General features: G+C 36.4%; 1 protein-coding gene across 1 annotated transcript; it reads left to right on the forward strand.

The window, feature by feature from the left end:
- The first annotated feature begins 335 nt into the window (after positions 1 to 335).
- Positions 336 to 17,249, forward strand: LOC100373462 (uncharacterized). Its single transcript, XM_002732485.3, has 7 exons — positions 336 to 424; positions 521 to 602; positions 3,839 to 4,009; positions 4,499 to 4,592; positions 13,666 to 13,963; positions 14,244 to 14,918; positions 15,202 to 17,249. The coding sequence occupies exons 1-7, from the start codon at positions 349 to 351 to the stop codon at positions 15,648 to 15,650; spliced, it is 1,845 nt and encodes a 614-aa protein (XP_002732531.1). The 5' UTR covers positions 336 to 348; the 3' UTR covers positions 15,651 to 17,249.
- The last annotated feature ends 252 nt before the right edge of the window (positions 17,250 to 17,501 follow it).

Consider the following 17,501-nt stretch of genomic DNA (forward strand, 5'->3'; position numbering starts at 1 on the left):
CGTTTTGCTATTTTTACATGAGGTGGAATTCACGGGGAAAATTGTAGTCATTGTACTATATCACTGCCAGTGTATGAAACTTGAAAACCTGTGCGAAGAATAAGAAATATAGACGAAAAGATTATGAATTGTGGTCGTTGGGGGAGTTGAACATTAAATGGTCGTGACCTACGTTGCCATAAACCTCCATTTATTACCAATTACAACAGTTAGAATCACATCGATTTTTTTTAGAATAACAAATGCACATTTTCAGTCAACCGCGATTAACGTGACATTTGGAAAGTACTGACATTTCAGTACGCCACTCTCGTTTACCAAATATGGATATATGACGTCACCAGCGCCATGTTGGTGGTCTCCTCTGCTGATTTAGTCTCCGGGACAATGGACGACCCGGATTGCATTTTAGACGCTTTGAACGGTAATTTTTGCGTGCTATTAGACATATTTTTATACCGTTTGAGTTGGTTATCGCAGCTAAAACATAATTTGAGAATAACTTTATTTCTTCTTGTAGATTTTGAGAAGAAAAATTGCAATGACATTCCAGATAGATTGGAACAGCTTTTGTGTGATATCGCACGAACAGGCGAAATTCGGTGAGTTTATCCCTGGTTTTAACTTGTATCGTTTTTTGACAACTAGGTTCTTGTTGCCAGTGTTCCATTGTCTGCTAATGCACCAATTGTGAAATGTGTCCGGCATATGTAGGTATTCCCAACGTGGTAACATTTTAATGACAAGGTCAGTGTATTAAAATGAGGCCACGATGTTATTGTAATTACCCGGCTTCAGTCGAACAATTTACTTTTTTAGGTTTACGTTTAATGTCATCTAGATTTCAGTTTCAGTGGACAAGTGTTTGTGATTTTCCGAAGTGCGCATTCAAATGTTTTAGCTCGTAATTAATGGCTGTAAATCACGGCGGCAATCTTCTTTTGTTTCGAACTAAGCCCACTAGTCTGTACACGTTTGTTGTTGGCCATTGTAATATTATTCGTCTTTCAAATGACTAATTCGAAGACTATATAAGAGCTAAATGTATATATAAGATACCTCTGTGGACTAGGCATTTCATATTTTCTATTTCATTCTCCCAACTTCTTTTCTACTGTTTCAATAATTTAATACCTTTCATGATGTCTTAGATGGTTAACTAATTAAGGCACAACATTGGTGTGTTGTACTTCTCAGAAAATGCCTCTTGTTTCAAGTCGTAGGGTTAGGCATGGGGGGGGGGTGTTACAAAAAGAACTTTTTCCACACAATAAGTCCCATTTCATAACTTGCATAATTTAAAATACGAAAGTTTTGATATTCTGCATTGGAAAATGTCAAATTTACTGTAAATGTCAAATGTCAAAATGTACTGAAAGCTTGAACTAAGCTTTCCCTTCAATAGAATCACTAGAATCAGTTTCCTGTATGTACTCATGACTCTAGCCAAAATGACCTTCAGATAACTTCTTATGCAAAATGCACTCTTTTGCATGATAAGGTTTAGTGAAAATTTGAACACTTTGCCAACTGAAACAATGAAGTTTTGAAGATCATAGGACAGAAATCAGGCGTCTTGTCTAAGCCATTATTTCTAAGCCAGCCAAATATTTTTATTTTTATTTTTTTTAATAAGTTAAAGACAATTTGCAACCAATGGTGAATACAGAATAGAAAAGCAATCTCTAATTTTAACCTAATGCACTGATAGTTGTTGCTGTTTTGTTTCATAGCCGTTTTTAAGAAGACAGCTAAGGGTGGTGCTATTGTATGGTTTCCCATAATTAATATGAATTTATTCTGTTTTCTTTATCAAAATTTGGAACTTTATTTTGTGCAGTCGTGATTAATTTGTCCCTATGATAACTGTATTATTATGTACATATATGACATGGTAGCCTTAGTACAGTCTGATAACAAGGCATCTCAGACCTTGATCTCTTCATGGGCCTACCAACACAGGATGAACATTTTGTTTCAGGAGAGTTAATCGACTTGTTCTTTTGTTCGCCTAATAATCTTTTTGATGTACTATGTGCGTTGCCGCTAAAAAAAGTGGGCGTAGCTCTGGTACCGAAAATTAAATGTTTTGTGAATATAATAGTGTTCTCCACAATACAAAATAGCTGGTGGGTGGTCTAATTAGCATAAATTTGCATATTAATTGCATATCATTTACAATACACACTAAGTAATTTACATGTTACAATGTTTTGAAATACAGATTGGTCAATATCAATATTTACGAAATGCATGGTTTGAAATCGGTGATTTAAACTTTCTCAAATTATTCCACGTTCATGAAATGCAATTCGAGTAACGAAGTACAAAACATAATTGAGTTATAATGTAGAAAATATACGAGGTGAGTTCTCAAAAGATTCAACATAAAAAAATCGATAAATTGAAAAAAGTATGTGGAAAAGATAACTAAAATTTATATTCAATTACAAATACTCGTGTGAACTAATCCGGCAGCCATGTTTGATGATTTTTACCGCTTTCCGAATTCAGTACACGAACACCCAGAATGCGCTGTTCCCCTATGCAACTTAGATAATAAATCGTTACAGCAGTGGGTGGCCGGCAGTCATTGAATGGGGTAGGCCAAAAGGTCAGTTTGCCTTCTCCATGCTGTTTTCACGAAAATCGAGCGAATGTTGTAAATACAGCTAGAATTTTAATTTTATGTTTACATGCAATCTGCTAATATATTTGTTTATTTTCAGTGCATATACATTTTGTTCGTATTTTATGATCGGAAGAAGATTATTAAAAATACAGCTGTAAATTGAAACCACTGTAGTTGCGTATTGTGAGCAATAAGTGGCACCAATGTCGGGCGACAATGAATTCAGGCGATTGACACATTGCCATGAATACACATAATTGCTTGCAGACTTCTAGTGGTCATTGTTTATGTCTGGACTCTTGAAACAATAGCAAAATAAAGGATTGGGCAACTACTCCTTTGTTTAGGCTTAGGAAGAACAATGTAAGCTTTTTACAAATAATTTCAGCTAGATGTACGTTCGTGGGCGGGTGTTGAGAATAACTCGACAGCCGTAAAACTTGATGGGTTAGGCCCCCCTAAAACCCCTGGTGGAGAACACTGAATACAAGAGTTGTGCAGTTTCAGTGACGGGTAAATAAACATGCGCAATTCATCACATCTGTTAGCTGACCTTTCAGCCAACCGGAAACTCTGCATAACTTCGCCGTCGCTGCTTTCGTTGGATGTAAAACCGGTTTCTCCACTTTTAATGTTAGGAATTTTTACATTTTTCAAGAAACCATAACTTGACTGCCGACAATTTCCGGTCCGTGATGCTGTTAATAGTTACGTATATTCTCTTTTGATTGCAACATTCTGTGAGCTGGCGCCACCAATCAGAGTTGCTGTATCATAAATATGAAGATCGGGGAGCTCATCACAGATTAAAACAATGGCGGTGTGTAGGCTTTGCTGATTCACCTGGAGTCAAGAACAGAATTTCTTATTCCAACTTTGATTTGTTGTTAGTATAGATCGCGTCATTGTGTTTCAATTGTTTATTTCCTGGTTGACAGTTGCACAATCGTGGTGATGGTCTGAAGTTGCATGTCGTCATATTCGGAAGGTGTGAATTGTGCAGGATTATTCTGATAAGCCGATTGCCTGCAGTGAAAAGCTAATTAACCTTTTATTAATCTCTAGTAGAGAGTAAATAGCGGCAACGCACATAAATCAAAATACTTTGGTTGATGTTCATCCAGTGTTGGTATGTCCATGATTTCTTGATTAATTTGCAAGCACTGGTATTATACCATAGTTAAATTACAAGGATTTACTTTGTAGGTTTCCTTGGTCTAAAGTTAAAAAGCTCTTCATTTGCAAGTTGGAATTAGCTATAGAGGAGTTTGTGGATTGTAATCCAAATGAAGAAATCCCAGTTCTGCCAAATGTGGAAAATGTTGAATTTGAAGAAATGAAAATACGTTTAATGACTGCATTAGAAACTTTCAGTAGGTGAGTAATGCTCTTGTTATTTGTAATTTACGAATCGTAACAGTTCTTTTTGTGTACTGGATAATAAAATATTCAAACAAGGACAGCCTGATAAACGTGGCTGGATTCAGCCTGGCTCCAATTTACTTGCATGTCTGAAGCCAATGCGTGACAAAATTGGGGTCATTGAAATTTTTTCCAGAAAACTAAAATTTGAGTTTGAAAAAGGGTCAAAATTTGCATTTCTGCGCTGGTTTCTGTATCAATTATCTAAAAATGTTGTGCAATCTGATATGCAATAAAAAAATTGTATTATAATCAAGCATTAAAACCTAATGCAATTTGAAGATCTCTTCCATGATGCATTGCATATATTCTCAGAAACCTGCTCAGTAGTGCAAAATTTGACTCTACTGCTTCAAGGATAAAAGCAATTGTTAATGATGTTTGCTACATTCTTTTTGTTTGTTTACTTTCCCTTATCATCAAAACTTGTTAATTGCTTTACAGTGCACCTTTCACAATACAAAGACTATGTGAATTGGTGATTGAACCCAAAAAGTATTATTCTAGAAGCGATAAGTTCATGAGAGGAATTGAGAAGGTATGTACCTCACAATCTAGTACCTAATTGTCAAGTACATTGTCACTGCCATAGTGTTTTGTTTACTAAAACTAATGAAACCAACAGGCTACCTTAGGCTAGCTAAAGATGTTGTGGCTTATAGTGGTGTGCAAGCGATGGTCAAAGCATGATAGATTCTTACAGATGATTCGTTTAAGGTCACAATTTAATAATTATTTTTTGGTCTGCAGATGCATGTAATTGTGTATGTATAGGCTCTTCAAAACCATCATCTGTTTGTTCCCTTGCACCATTGTAATATTGACTTTGACTGATTTAGGTTTAACTTTCAACAAACAAAATAAATTTAGCTAAACTAAAATATGAACAGGAAAACAAGTCTTGGCCATCTTTCAAAAGGTGGTTTATAATTTGGGTTCCATCCAAGCACTCTTGTATCTGACATGCACAGACCAATAATGTGGTCGGTTAAAATTTACCTTCCCCTTTAAGAAATAACTTTGTATGACGCAGTTTTCACGATCCCTGTGAAATGAACCGTGCAAAGTTAGACGACCCGGTTGAAATGGGCCCTAATATTTGACTACACAACGGCTATTCGCATTTTTACTACTCAATCACCCAAACGCCGGTAAAAAAAATCGAAATGAAGTCGCATTGGAAGGGAAACTATTTATCGAGGCAGGTTTCATTCAACTACAGACAAGACGGGTTGATGAAAATTAAATGAACCCTGACTCAGGAAATGCCTAATTCATAGTGTCGAGCACGGCCATACAACATACTTTACGACATCGCTACTGGTGCATGCTACTTTGCTAGCTGACAAGGGGGTTTCCTATTAAGATAATCAAGATGGCATCACTGAGTGCACGATTTTTCCGCGGTGTTTGAAAACTGCATCTCGTTCCCGATTTGTCTGTAATTTCCAGGGTAATTTTTTTATTTTTAATTAACCAAGCATTTTAAGTTTGTGTATTTTGACACTGAAAAGTTAGTTGTCTGACAACAGCAGCAGTGGTGTTTGCATTGCATTGCAATTTTATCAGCACGGTGAAACAACAATTTATTACTTCAGTGTTAAAATGCCTTTAGAGTAAAAAATATGTGGAAACATTTTTTAGTTTCGCCCAAAATGCCTTTCTCTTTCATGAAAATAAATAAATAAAAAAAAAACCATTTTTTTAACAGTATAAATTGTTGACATATGAGATAAGGGTGAAAAAGTTTACTTATCATTTTCAACTGTATGCAGGGTTTTTTCTAGAAGAAATGAACAAGAGCCCACACAGACGAGGGAGCAGGGCAACCTTGAAACTCTGTATCGGAAGGTTTCTGCGTCGTTTTAGCAGTGTATCTATCGCCATTGAAATATTTTTGGAGTAATTTTCACGGAGAAAAATATATTTGAGAAAGATTTCATTTTGTACGGCAGCAAAAAATATATTTATGACTTAAAAGTTCAATCGGTAATTCAGTAAGAGGGCGCCAGCCGAGTATCAGGGCGCTACACCCCCGTTTCCCGGTTTAGAAAAAAAACCCTGCTGTATGTCTGTTTCATTCAGCTTGCATGCTGGAAGCGTCTACGCCTTGACTGTTTTTTTGCTTTTTTTCTGTAGTTTGCGAAGCTAGTTGATCGCGCTTGTAGTAATTAAACATTGAGCCAGGACAGAAAGTTTCACACCACTGCTCCGTAAATAAGGCCAGCAACTCATTTGCATATAACATCAATAACTTGTTAATCAAAGAGCAATGCAAACAAACTTTTGGTACTTTTTATCACATACGCATGATTGGATTCCCTATATTTTAAAATCGTTTTGAGTACGTTCCAACATTCCTGTCCACCCTGGTCCCAGACAAAGAAACGGACCTTCGCACGTTGTCTTCCGAAAATGATTCATCGTGCTAAGGGTTCATTGTTCCGGCTTGTTATCGTAGCAGGTCACCGAGGTGATAACACAACCAAAACAAGTTTTTTAACACGATACATGTGGCCTAGAAAAGTGTATTATCGTACCCATATTTTTACTGCCAGGGTGACGTCAAATATATAAAATCGTTATCGGTAAAACCATTCATTAAAACATAAGGCCTATGGTTAAAACCAAGTTAATGCAGTGACATCGTCACCGCCAAGCAGAACAAAGGCAGCCATGCACTTGCATGATCGGTAAACGACCAGCGCAGCAGACGTATCATCAGACATTGCTGATCACCAAGACGTTCACACGAATGCTTGCTTAAACGAATGTCACTAAAGTATAGTTGATTTTTCTTTAAATCACTATTTAAAAACCCTGGTAAACCAGCCATGCTTCTAACTCGCATCATAAGTGCTGTGTTTCCTCTGGGTCTATGAACAAATTCTGAAAAGTCAGAATGTGGTACAAAAAAGTTTCTGAAAAGTGTAAAAAAATTCTGAAAAGTCAGAATTGGGTTCCAACAAATTTCTTACTGAAATTGTTACACAACCAAATCATTCACAATGACAATATATTCCTGCAGATAATCAGATTTATTAATAAATCTTTGACATACAATAATCTGGTATTATTTACCAAACAAGTTTGACCTTCTATTCATCTATACAGTCATCAGAATCACCAAAACAGTCAATTTCTCGGTCTAATTTTGTCAGCTGTTTAACACTGTCAATCAGTTTTAGCATGCAATCATTTGTGTTTTTCACAGTACTTGCTGGCTGAATAGACTTAGAAGTGTCTATTATTATTCTTTGTTTCATAGAACACCATATTTGAAATGCCCTCCTAAAATTGAAGGACAGCATTTCTTTCAGAGGTGGTGTACCCAAGGCAATAGACATCAAAGCACTCACTGAAGAAACTTTTAATCTAGCTCTTCCCTTGGTTTTGATTAAATTATCTAGAAAAGCCACGCTTGCAGTATTAACAGGTATTATAAGTGAAATTGTGACCAATTTAGCAATATTTGGATAAAGAGTAGGTAAGCAAGCTTGTGGTCCCAGGAGAGATCCCCAAGTATCTTGAAAATTACATTGCATATAATTATTCCTCAAGATTTCCTTCACCACTGGCCACTCACTCATCTTTTAGCTTATCAGAATCAATAACAGGTGCATGTTGCATACCATCATTTGTGGTTTTGGGTGTCCAATAAAAACTACACAAAGTTTCAATTTCATTAAAACCATATTGCTTGTATTCTAGAGATGTTGTTTCTGGGACTGAACTAAGAAATGATTTCAGTCTGCGTCCTGGGTCATCCTTCATATTTTTAAGTATATTGACAACAGCTTTGATATGCCCATCAACAGATGATAAATCTAGGTACGTTTTCTGAAAAACACAACTCAACTGCCCAAGATAATACAATACATCTGCCATAAGATGCAATATGGCCAAAAAATCAAAAGTAGCCATTTCATTGAGCATTCCCCTAGCTGTACTATCTCCACTTTCAGCATCACTTTGCAGGCAGTAGAACATGGCTTTAAGATTGATAAGTACTGCTTCAACAGCCCCTCTAACTGAAAGCCACCTTGTATCACATGGCCTCACAAAATTGCGATGCATTGCATTACCCCCTACCTGATAGATTTGTTTTATTTTGGACATGTGTTTAGTAGAATAGTGAAAATAATTGAATATTTGGTTCATTCTAATTTCAAATTTATCAATACGCTTCACTTTGTGAGCAGCCTGAGCTGATGCAAGTGCTAATCTATGGGCTATACAGTGTACACTGATCATATAAGGATTGATATTTGTTTTTAACATTGTAGTAACACTGCATGTTTTCCTACCATAACTGATGCCCCATCTGTACCTGCTGCAAACATGTTTTTCACATGAACAACCTTGCATTCAAGTACACTGACCAGGGCCTGATATATGTCATCAGCATTACACCCTGCAAGACCAATAACTTCAAAAAATCTGACAACTATTTTACCAGCTAATACATATCTCAGATAAATTATCATAGTTTTATCCATAGAAACATCAGACATTTCATCTATCAATATGGCAAAATATCCAGCACTATCTAATTCAGATATAATTTGTTCATCAATGACTAATTTCATACTATTCTGAAAGTCATGAACGGGGTCCGAATGTTCATATGAAGTGTGTGCATCTACTTTAAGTCTCTGTAGAGTATCGCACCCTTGCATGATTAGTAACCAGTTCAAGTCCTTGAATGATGAGTTAGCATGATTTTTTTTGGCCATATAATAAACATTTTTTATCGCTGATTGTATGGTTTTTTATTGTTTTCGGTATAAATTTGTTATGGTTGCCTGAAACCTTGGAGCAGAAGTCATCCTTGCATCTTTTACTGCTTGGTGTTGTTTGGTATCAGAATGTTTTCTGCAATCATCTTATACCATGTATGGACACCCTGGATTAGTAAAAGCATTTACTTTCCCAGCTTCTTTGCACAAACCATCACTTTTTTTGTAGCATCGTAAGTTAACCACTGGTATGTCATCTAAAAAGAACAAGGAATAACAAAAGTCAATGGATAGTTTAAAAAACACTATTTTACCAAAGTAAACATTAATTATACAGCAACAAACCCTACTAATAATTAGTTTTAACACATGCAAACACTAAATTTAATACAATAATTATATTATACCTGACACATTCAGCGCAAAGTACAGCAAGACCACATCAATGAATCACATTTTTCTTAGTACTTGTCGCTGAAACATAAATAGTTGATTAACAGTTAAAAACAACTAACATAAAAAAAAAAAAAAAATTTTAACAAATAGCAAACAAGTCAAAAAGCAAATTGATTTGTTAAATACGTAATTTGCTTATAAATTAACACCGTAAGCTAACGTAAACTCGCTTTCAAGATTTAAATTTTAAATCGGTATGGGGACAAACAATTTGGTACTTACCTCCTATTCTGGGTGATATTTGAATTTTCGTTGTCGCTTGCTACCTTTCCCTTTTGGAATATTGTTTTGAGTTGCGCCTATTTCACTAGAGGCCAATTCACCATCACTGCACGACTTGGCGCCATCACAGGCGCCGTGTCTTGTACTTCGAAACGATCGTGTAAATTACCTTCAGAATCTAAATCTTTTGGTACTACTTTTTTGTCCCCAGTTTTGCCTGGTGAAAGGAAATTACGGATGTCGTATCCAAACTTTCCATCCTGTTCAGCTTTTCGTTTCGCCATTGCGGAATTCAAATGAGACAAACACACTATACCCAACGCTGCCACCATTGGGTATGTCACGTGAATGTGTTGCACACGACACGCCTGCTACGAAGTAACCTTAGTACATTTGACCCCATTTATTACGTGCTGCGTACGTAACTGACTGATTTGTTTATACTCGTATCTGCGGCTCGTATTCAGCGACCATTTTACAATAAAAAAAAGATTTGCCCAGATTTTTAAAAAAAACAAAATTATAAACAAGTCTCAATCAGTGAAATCATAATAAGTACGAAGGTATTGATAAATAATTTCGTCGATTTTGACAGCCAAATATGTTCGTAAAATACACAATAAATATATTAAATATTTTCGTATTTTCTTCTATTTTTTCTGAAAGTACGAAAAAAACGAGCGACAGCGGAAACACAGAAGTGGAGGAAATAAATTTACTTGTGTTTTTCTGGAACAGATATTCTGATTGGTTTTCTCGTCAAATGCGTTGTTACATACCGTAAAAACTTGATTAATTCGCGGTCCCTATTAATTCGCACACCGAATTTATTTTCGGTAACTAATTTTTAAATGTATCCTTTTAATTCGCGGCGTTCAAAAACATGTTTAAAATTGTATCCTATTTATTCGCGGGCCAGAATAAAGTGGTTAACTCAGAATATATTGCATGAAAACATTAAAATATACATTTTGTTTGAGTTTTTATGTTATCAGTACTTTGTGTAGCCGCAATCGCAGATGATCTCCATCATCACAGCCTTTCAGTTAGCAAGCAGTTTAGGTTCGGTAAAGATTTGACCTGAAAAAAATCATTCCCCCACGACACTACAGATGTTGGGCAAGATTATTTCTTAGTCGATAAAAATCCATCGGTCAGCACATCGATTACGAAATTCCTTGATGGAAAGCTTAGTACAGGGCTTTTTCGTCGCTGGTCCACTGGGTTGCATCGACCAAGTGTCCACCATTATTCTATTATGTCATTTAAGTGAACCGCCCTATGATTAGTCGGGCGATTGACCTCGTGTCGCATTTTCATTATACTGGATTCGGTAAAAAACAGTTAAGCGGTCATGTACGTTCTATAAATCTAACCTTGCACACATAATCTTGCACTGACGTATTTGTTGTCCAAGAAAGACGTTCTTTTTCATTTAACCCCCAGTTAACTCTTCGCGTCCATGGTATTTGAGAGTTGAAAGATTGTTTGAACAAATGTCAAGTAACTATATTGATTTGCGTTAAGCTGGATGGCCCGAATTTAAATATCAGTGCATGAACTCTGGAGGTCATTGCCCAATGCCGCACGTAATTCAAACGCGTGGTTAAAAAAAAAATTATCATGAAAGCAATTCATTACGAAGTTGAAATGCTCAGAGCTGGTACAATATTGTAAACAAATTTGCATAATTAGAAAAGCAGTGCACTAAGTAAACGATGTTGATATATTCAAAGCCAGTACAGAGTTGCATACAAGTTGCGTAATTACAGTACCGTCGGATATAATAAAAAATTTTACTAGATTGACACGCGGACCGCAAAAGAAAGAGGTTGCTAAGGTAACGCGCCAGTTCAGCGCGTGACTTGTGGTCAAACTTCGGTCAACACACACTTGATGCCAGCATCACCGCGCAGCAAGTTTCGCAAAGAAGTACGGTACTTCAAGTTCAATTGCGTCCCAAAATTATGTCGCTAATCACTCAGTTGTCGCAGCGTGTGTTGTGTCATGTCCATGATGCACTCCGTTTCGACTTTGACTTGCTTTTCCTTCTTAGTGCATGTTCTTGTTCACGTAAAATTCGACCTCTCACCAATGTATTAAAACACTTTGAATTTATTTATATTTGGTCAACGCGAAACGTTATTTTTTCTAGACCATTTCTATCAACCCAGGGTTATTTTTTTAGACAAGATGGGCCTCGTAATATCTGCCAAAAGATCGCCCGGGCGATCTTTTGGTCCACATTTTTCTTAAAAAAAATCGAATCCTCCATAAGATCGCCCAGGGCGGGGTATCAGCCGAATCCGGTATTCATAATGGCTGATTTTGTTTTAATTCATGCTGTTCCAGAGCAATATCTCTCAATACTCATTTGACGATCAGATACAAATGTCAATCATTTAAATGTTAAACAATCATCATATTCCTGACATATATTCCAGCTATATTACTATAAACAAAACTTTATATCTTAAATTTGATAACTAACGGGGACTGTGCCATGAATGGCTTGTTTTGGATGCAGTCATTATTGGTAAAAAACTGCTGTAGCCGTGATGAATCGTGGAGCTAAAATCAGCTGATTGTATGTGGTGACGTTTACTTAATAATAGCTCTTCAAACTTCTCATTCATTTATAGAAACTATTTTGTAATAATAAATATATATTATGCATATGTGATTGTACAAAAGATTTTTAAGTTTCCCTTTTTTTCAACATCCATGCCAATCTGGGCTCTCTCTGGAATTTGCTAGGTAATAGTAAATTTACTAATCAAGAAAAAAAAGTATTAGTAATCTTTGTCTGGAAACTGTAACTTTCGGTCTTGTAACTCTATCTCAATGCTAAGAATGCCCGATAAGAATGTTACACAAATTATAGTATTTTTCGATCGATTCGCTAACATTGTCTCGCCTTCCATTAGCTGTGGAATCATAGCCCTATGTTGCCGACCGCATTATTTACGTGACAGACACTGGCCGGCCCATGTTCGACATATAACAACAAAAATAAAAACAAGACGTCCGAATGAAATTGGTAGGGCAAAATTAGATTGTATGTCGCACCAAAGAGCTACGGAACCGCAGCTAACCTTCCATTATTTCTGAAATCGTGCTGCAGTACGATCAACTTTCCGTTTCTTGGTGCTGTCAGGGTTAGGACACCCATATGTTTCTGGTTCTGAACACGATTTAGCGGTTTCTCCATCTCGTCGTGAAAAATATTCGTCGAGCAGTTGTCTGCTTCTTTTTGACGTACTCTCCATTTTCAATAAATAAACAAATCACGTGTTTGATAAGGGCGACATGAAACCGTTCCATACTGAGAGTAATGTCGCGGGGTATCTTGAAACGCATGTCGACTAAACTACGCATGTGCGATGACACCAAAATAAATTTAGAGTGGAAAAATACATTCAGTGGCAGTTCCGTGTTGATCGCGATCACCATGTAACAATTGTTGCAATCTTAGAAGTAACGGGACATTGTTTAACTTTAAAATGACAATCACTCAAACCGTAACACGCGTGATGATCACAGTCGAGTCTTGACAATTAAATGAGGGCAATTTGCGAGGGTATTTTGTACAAAATGTGTTCGTAAATCCTACTAATAGATATTTATTTTGTTCGTAAATCTGGTCCAAATTTCGTAATTTACGACATTTGCGAGCGACAGCTAGAGCACAGCCAATGATGCATATTACAAAATGTTGTGTCAAAGGTCAAGTGCCACGCCCACTCCACCTTCACATTGGTGCGCCCTGTTCAATTTTCAAACCATGGTGAACCACGAGACCGTCTCGGTAAGAAAAGGCACAAACAAAATTTTTCACTGAGTGCCCACGAACCTGCATCTCTACCATAACATGACGTTGAAGTGATTAGGAAAAGTTGTGCATATGATTTCTACTTTTTCTGCTCTGCTCTCAAACCCAAATAGGTTTTCAAGGAAATTTTCTATAGACTCAAGTAATTATAAATTTGGCATACAATTATTAATGAGTTATTCAATGTTGTAAATTTGTCAGTGTGAAATATGTTGAATCTCTCATCAGAGGTGTTGTCTTTAGGCTGATTAAACACATAATGATCACATTTGTTCATTTTATATTCAGAATAAAGAGTTTAATGAGAAGAGTTATATTCTTTTGCTTATGATATACATAAAATATTATGTTTTCCTTTACAGAATGTTGTAGTCGTGACAACTGTCAAACCTTACAATAGATTGTCTACCTCAGAACCTACTACTAATGGTACTGCTATGGTTAATGGTCTTCTATCTGAATGTATTACCCATGTACCTACAGAATTCTCATCAGAGAATGATGAACAAACTGAGATGCTTATAGAAAAAACAGATGATGTAAGCAGCACAGAAATAGACCACCTTGAAGATGCTTCGGAGGACAATGAACAATTGTCTGATGAGGCTGAAACTGAAGGAGACTTGGAGGAAAAAGAAGTAAATACAAGTAGCAATGTTGGTAAGTTTGTAGTGTAGATTAGTGTTTGGTTTAGTCCTCGCATCTGCTTGCAAGCAATGATCAATATTTAGGGTAGTTGGCATGGTCATTGGGAATCTGATAATCTGATAAATTAGTGGCAACTGTAGACGTCACTGTGACAAAATAACTTACTGGATGTACTTGCAAGTATTCTACTAAATCTCCAAATTGTATGTGTGTAGTTCATAACCAATCTTGTTACAAGTTTTGTTCATACTTACCTTACCTTGCTATACTTTAACCATTGATTTGTTTACAGAGAGTAGTGACAATGTACTTGATCAAACTGCCACTGTGAGTGGTGACACTGAAACAATGCAGGTCACTTCAAGTGAAGAACAAACAGTGAAAACTAAAGAAACTGATTGTACAGAAACTGATTGTAGCATGGTGACTAGTTTAGAAGAGACAACAGACAAGGTTTCTAGCTTAGAAGAGACCACCGACAAGGTGACCAGTTTAGAAGAGACAACAGAAAGGGTGGCCAATTTAGATGAAACTGACAACAATGCGACCAGCTTAGATGAGACCAGCGACAAGATGCCCAGTTTGGAAGAAACCAGTGATAACATGGCCAGTTTGGTGGAGAGCAGTGACATGAGCAGTTTGGAAGACGGCAGCAACAAGGTGACTAGTTTGGAAGAAACCAGTGATAACCTGACCAGTTTGGAAGAAACGGGCAACAAGTCAAGCAGTTTGGAAGAGACAAGCAACAAGGTAACTAGTTTGGAAGAGACAAGCAACAAGGTAACTAGTTTGGAAGAGTCAAGCAACAAGGTAACTAGTTTGGAAGAGTCAAGCAACAAGGTAACTAGTTTGGAAGAGTCAAGCAACAAGGTGACCAGTTTGGAAGGTTCAACTGAAGAGACAAGTGCAATTGTTTCTACAACTGTTTCTGACAGTGGTGAATGTGAAGATATCAACAAAAGCTCAGGTGAATATTAGTATACCAATCTTTAATTCAGAATAAGAAACAAAATATAGTTTGGTTTCTTAGTGTAATTTGGATTCAAAGATATCTGCAATTTCAAGACAGCTTGAATTAGCAAGTTATCAGTATTGCACTAGAATGCTGAAACCCAACTTTTGAAGGAAAAACATTGAGATTTGTATTCAGAATTTTTTAATTGGTCACCTGTCTGTCAGCTTTACAATGTACTATTGTTAATCATGGTTACAATATAAACTGGTTTGTCTTCATTGTTTTGTTGATCCAGGTGATAATGCTTTAGAAGCTGCTGGCAGAAAACACAAAGATAATGATACAGACGTTTGTGAACCAAATGCTAAAAGACCAAGGTATGATAGTGAAGATGTTGAAAAAACTACTGAGGGTGAGGATGAACTTAATGGTGTTGGTCAATCAGAAACTAACAGTACAGGTGGTGAAGCCCAGTCTAAAACCCATACATTAGATAATAAACCGGATGACAAACAGGATGATGTGCCTGTCAGCGAGTTAGAAGAACCAAAAGAATGTGAAGGAAGTAAGGAAGTTGTGACAGAATCAGCTGGGGATACAAGAGAGACAGACTCAAAAGTAATTACTGAGCAGATCACAGAACAGATTGAGACGGAAATAAAACTAGAAGCAGGGTCTGATAAAAGTACTGATAAAACTGAAAATAAACCTGTTGAGTCAGAGGAACCAATGGATCAAAGTTGAAAATGTACTGTATTCTTCAAATTACAAACTTGAAAAAAAAATGGGCGTGTCAACAAAAATATGTAAATCTGTATCCTGTCTCAAACATTTTGCCCAAACTTTATCAACTCTTGTATACTCTGAGCTTTTGTATTTTTTTTAATGAGAATACAATGTTCTAAGCTTGAGGGAGGAAGTTATGTACACTATTCAGCAGGTCACTGCCTATTAGATTATGAATTATCGACTTTAGTTGAAATTTATTAGTACCCCTACTATTGGAGAATTCATCTACATGAATTACCGCTGTACATTAGTCACCCATTGAAGCAGCTATTCAGTTACTTATGAATCGAGACTGGATTGGAATACTGCTTATGGCTGGTTTTGTGTGTTCATTTGTCTAGATCAGCAGTAATACACAAGTGACATTGATTTACACATTTGGTGCGGACCAGAGATTGCATTTTTGTCACTCTGTGTTGACTATTACTAACGCAGGAAATCTTGCAAGTCCAAGCTTACTGTGTTACATCTCGGGTTAATCCCCATGATAAAACATTTTAGAGCATAATTGCATTTTGATTCTTTGCATTAAGTGTGTATTAATTGTACAGGGCTTAAAGTAAACATTACTTGACATCTGCTGGGCTGCTAGTTTTAAAAGCTGGTAGTTTCATGGTTATATTTATATTCATATTGCTAAATTTCTGTTGGACACCAACTAATTTATATAAAAAAACAAAGCATTAATAATTTCTAAATCGGTAGTTCAGTTTGGGGTACCGTACTAATCTTGCTGAATGGCTTCCCCCATCCAGGTGTTGGTTGGCCATGGGCTATTGTCCATTCCGAGCCCTCGTATGCTTAGGTTTGGCATTATATACCGGTATCATATCCCAAATGGCTACGTTTCAATTTCCAAAAATAAATTATTTATGTTGACATGTGAAGTTCAGTAATGATCAATCAGATCTAAAAATGAAATATTCCTTTTGTAGAAATGCAAAGTATTTAAAGTCCTGAATGTATAAAAGCTTGTTTTTAAATTATTCAATGGCTATACAACTTTCTGTAATTGTTTTGTAATGGAAGTCTTAAAAATACAACTATGGGAGGGGTTGTTGGTTTCGTCCACCAATGAATATTGATAACTAAAGCTGTCTCCATGTACCAGTCTGCCATTCCAGGATGACTTTTTCATGAATCCAATGTGCATAATTGATTTCAAACCAAAGAATAGTGTCGGTTAGCTAGTCTGGAATGATATCTGGGACAGTGTCTTGGATATCTGGTCACTATCAATGACTAACCTGTTGTAATGCAATTTCCTGTTAACATGAAGACTATCATATTGACAAACTACCACTACGCTATGTATTGTCATTTGGTGTATATTTAAAGTTCAAACCACCACCCTCATTCTATTAGCTCATTTCTCAGTAATTCAACTGCCAAAAAATGAGAAGTGCTTTATTGTAAGACTTTTAAGCAACCTCATCATTGATTCCATTTGAATGTCACAATTTTTTTTCCTGGAAATGGTATTTTTATGTGAATTAGTGTGAATTAAAAAAAGTTTAATATGTGACATTTAAATAAAGTTTTACTTAAATTTTAGCTGTTTGTGTCCTGCAACTTTGTATTCGAAGTGTGTGTGTGTGTGTGTGTGCGTGCGTGCGTGCAAAATAAAGCATTGACATGGTGTATTTCATGCATTTTACACTACATCAATGACCCAGGGCTGGAAACTTAATGAAAACTCAAAATCAGCATTTCTGCCATTTTGAAACCAGATTTTGGTCATGGACTGAGCCATGATGCATGTCTTTTTTTCAGATTGATTCAAAATGGCCAACTGGCTGCCACTTT

This window comes from Saccoglossus kowalevskii, chromosome 3, assembly GCF_978046115.1.
Source record: "Saccoglossus kowalevskii chromosome 3, keSacKowa6.1, whole genome shotgun sequence".
NCBI classification, from domain to species: domain Eukaryota; kingdom Metazoa; phylum Hemichordata; class Enteropneusta; family Harrimaniidae; genus Saccoglossus; species Saccoglossus kowalevskii.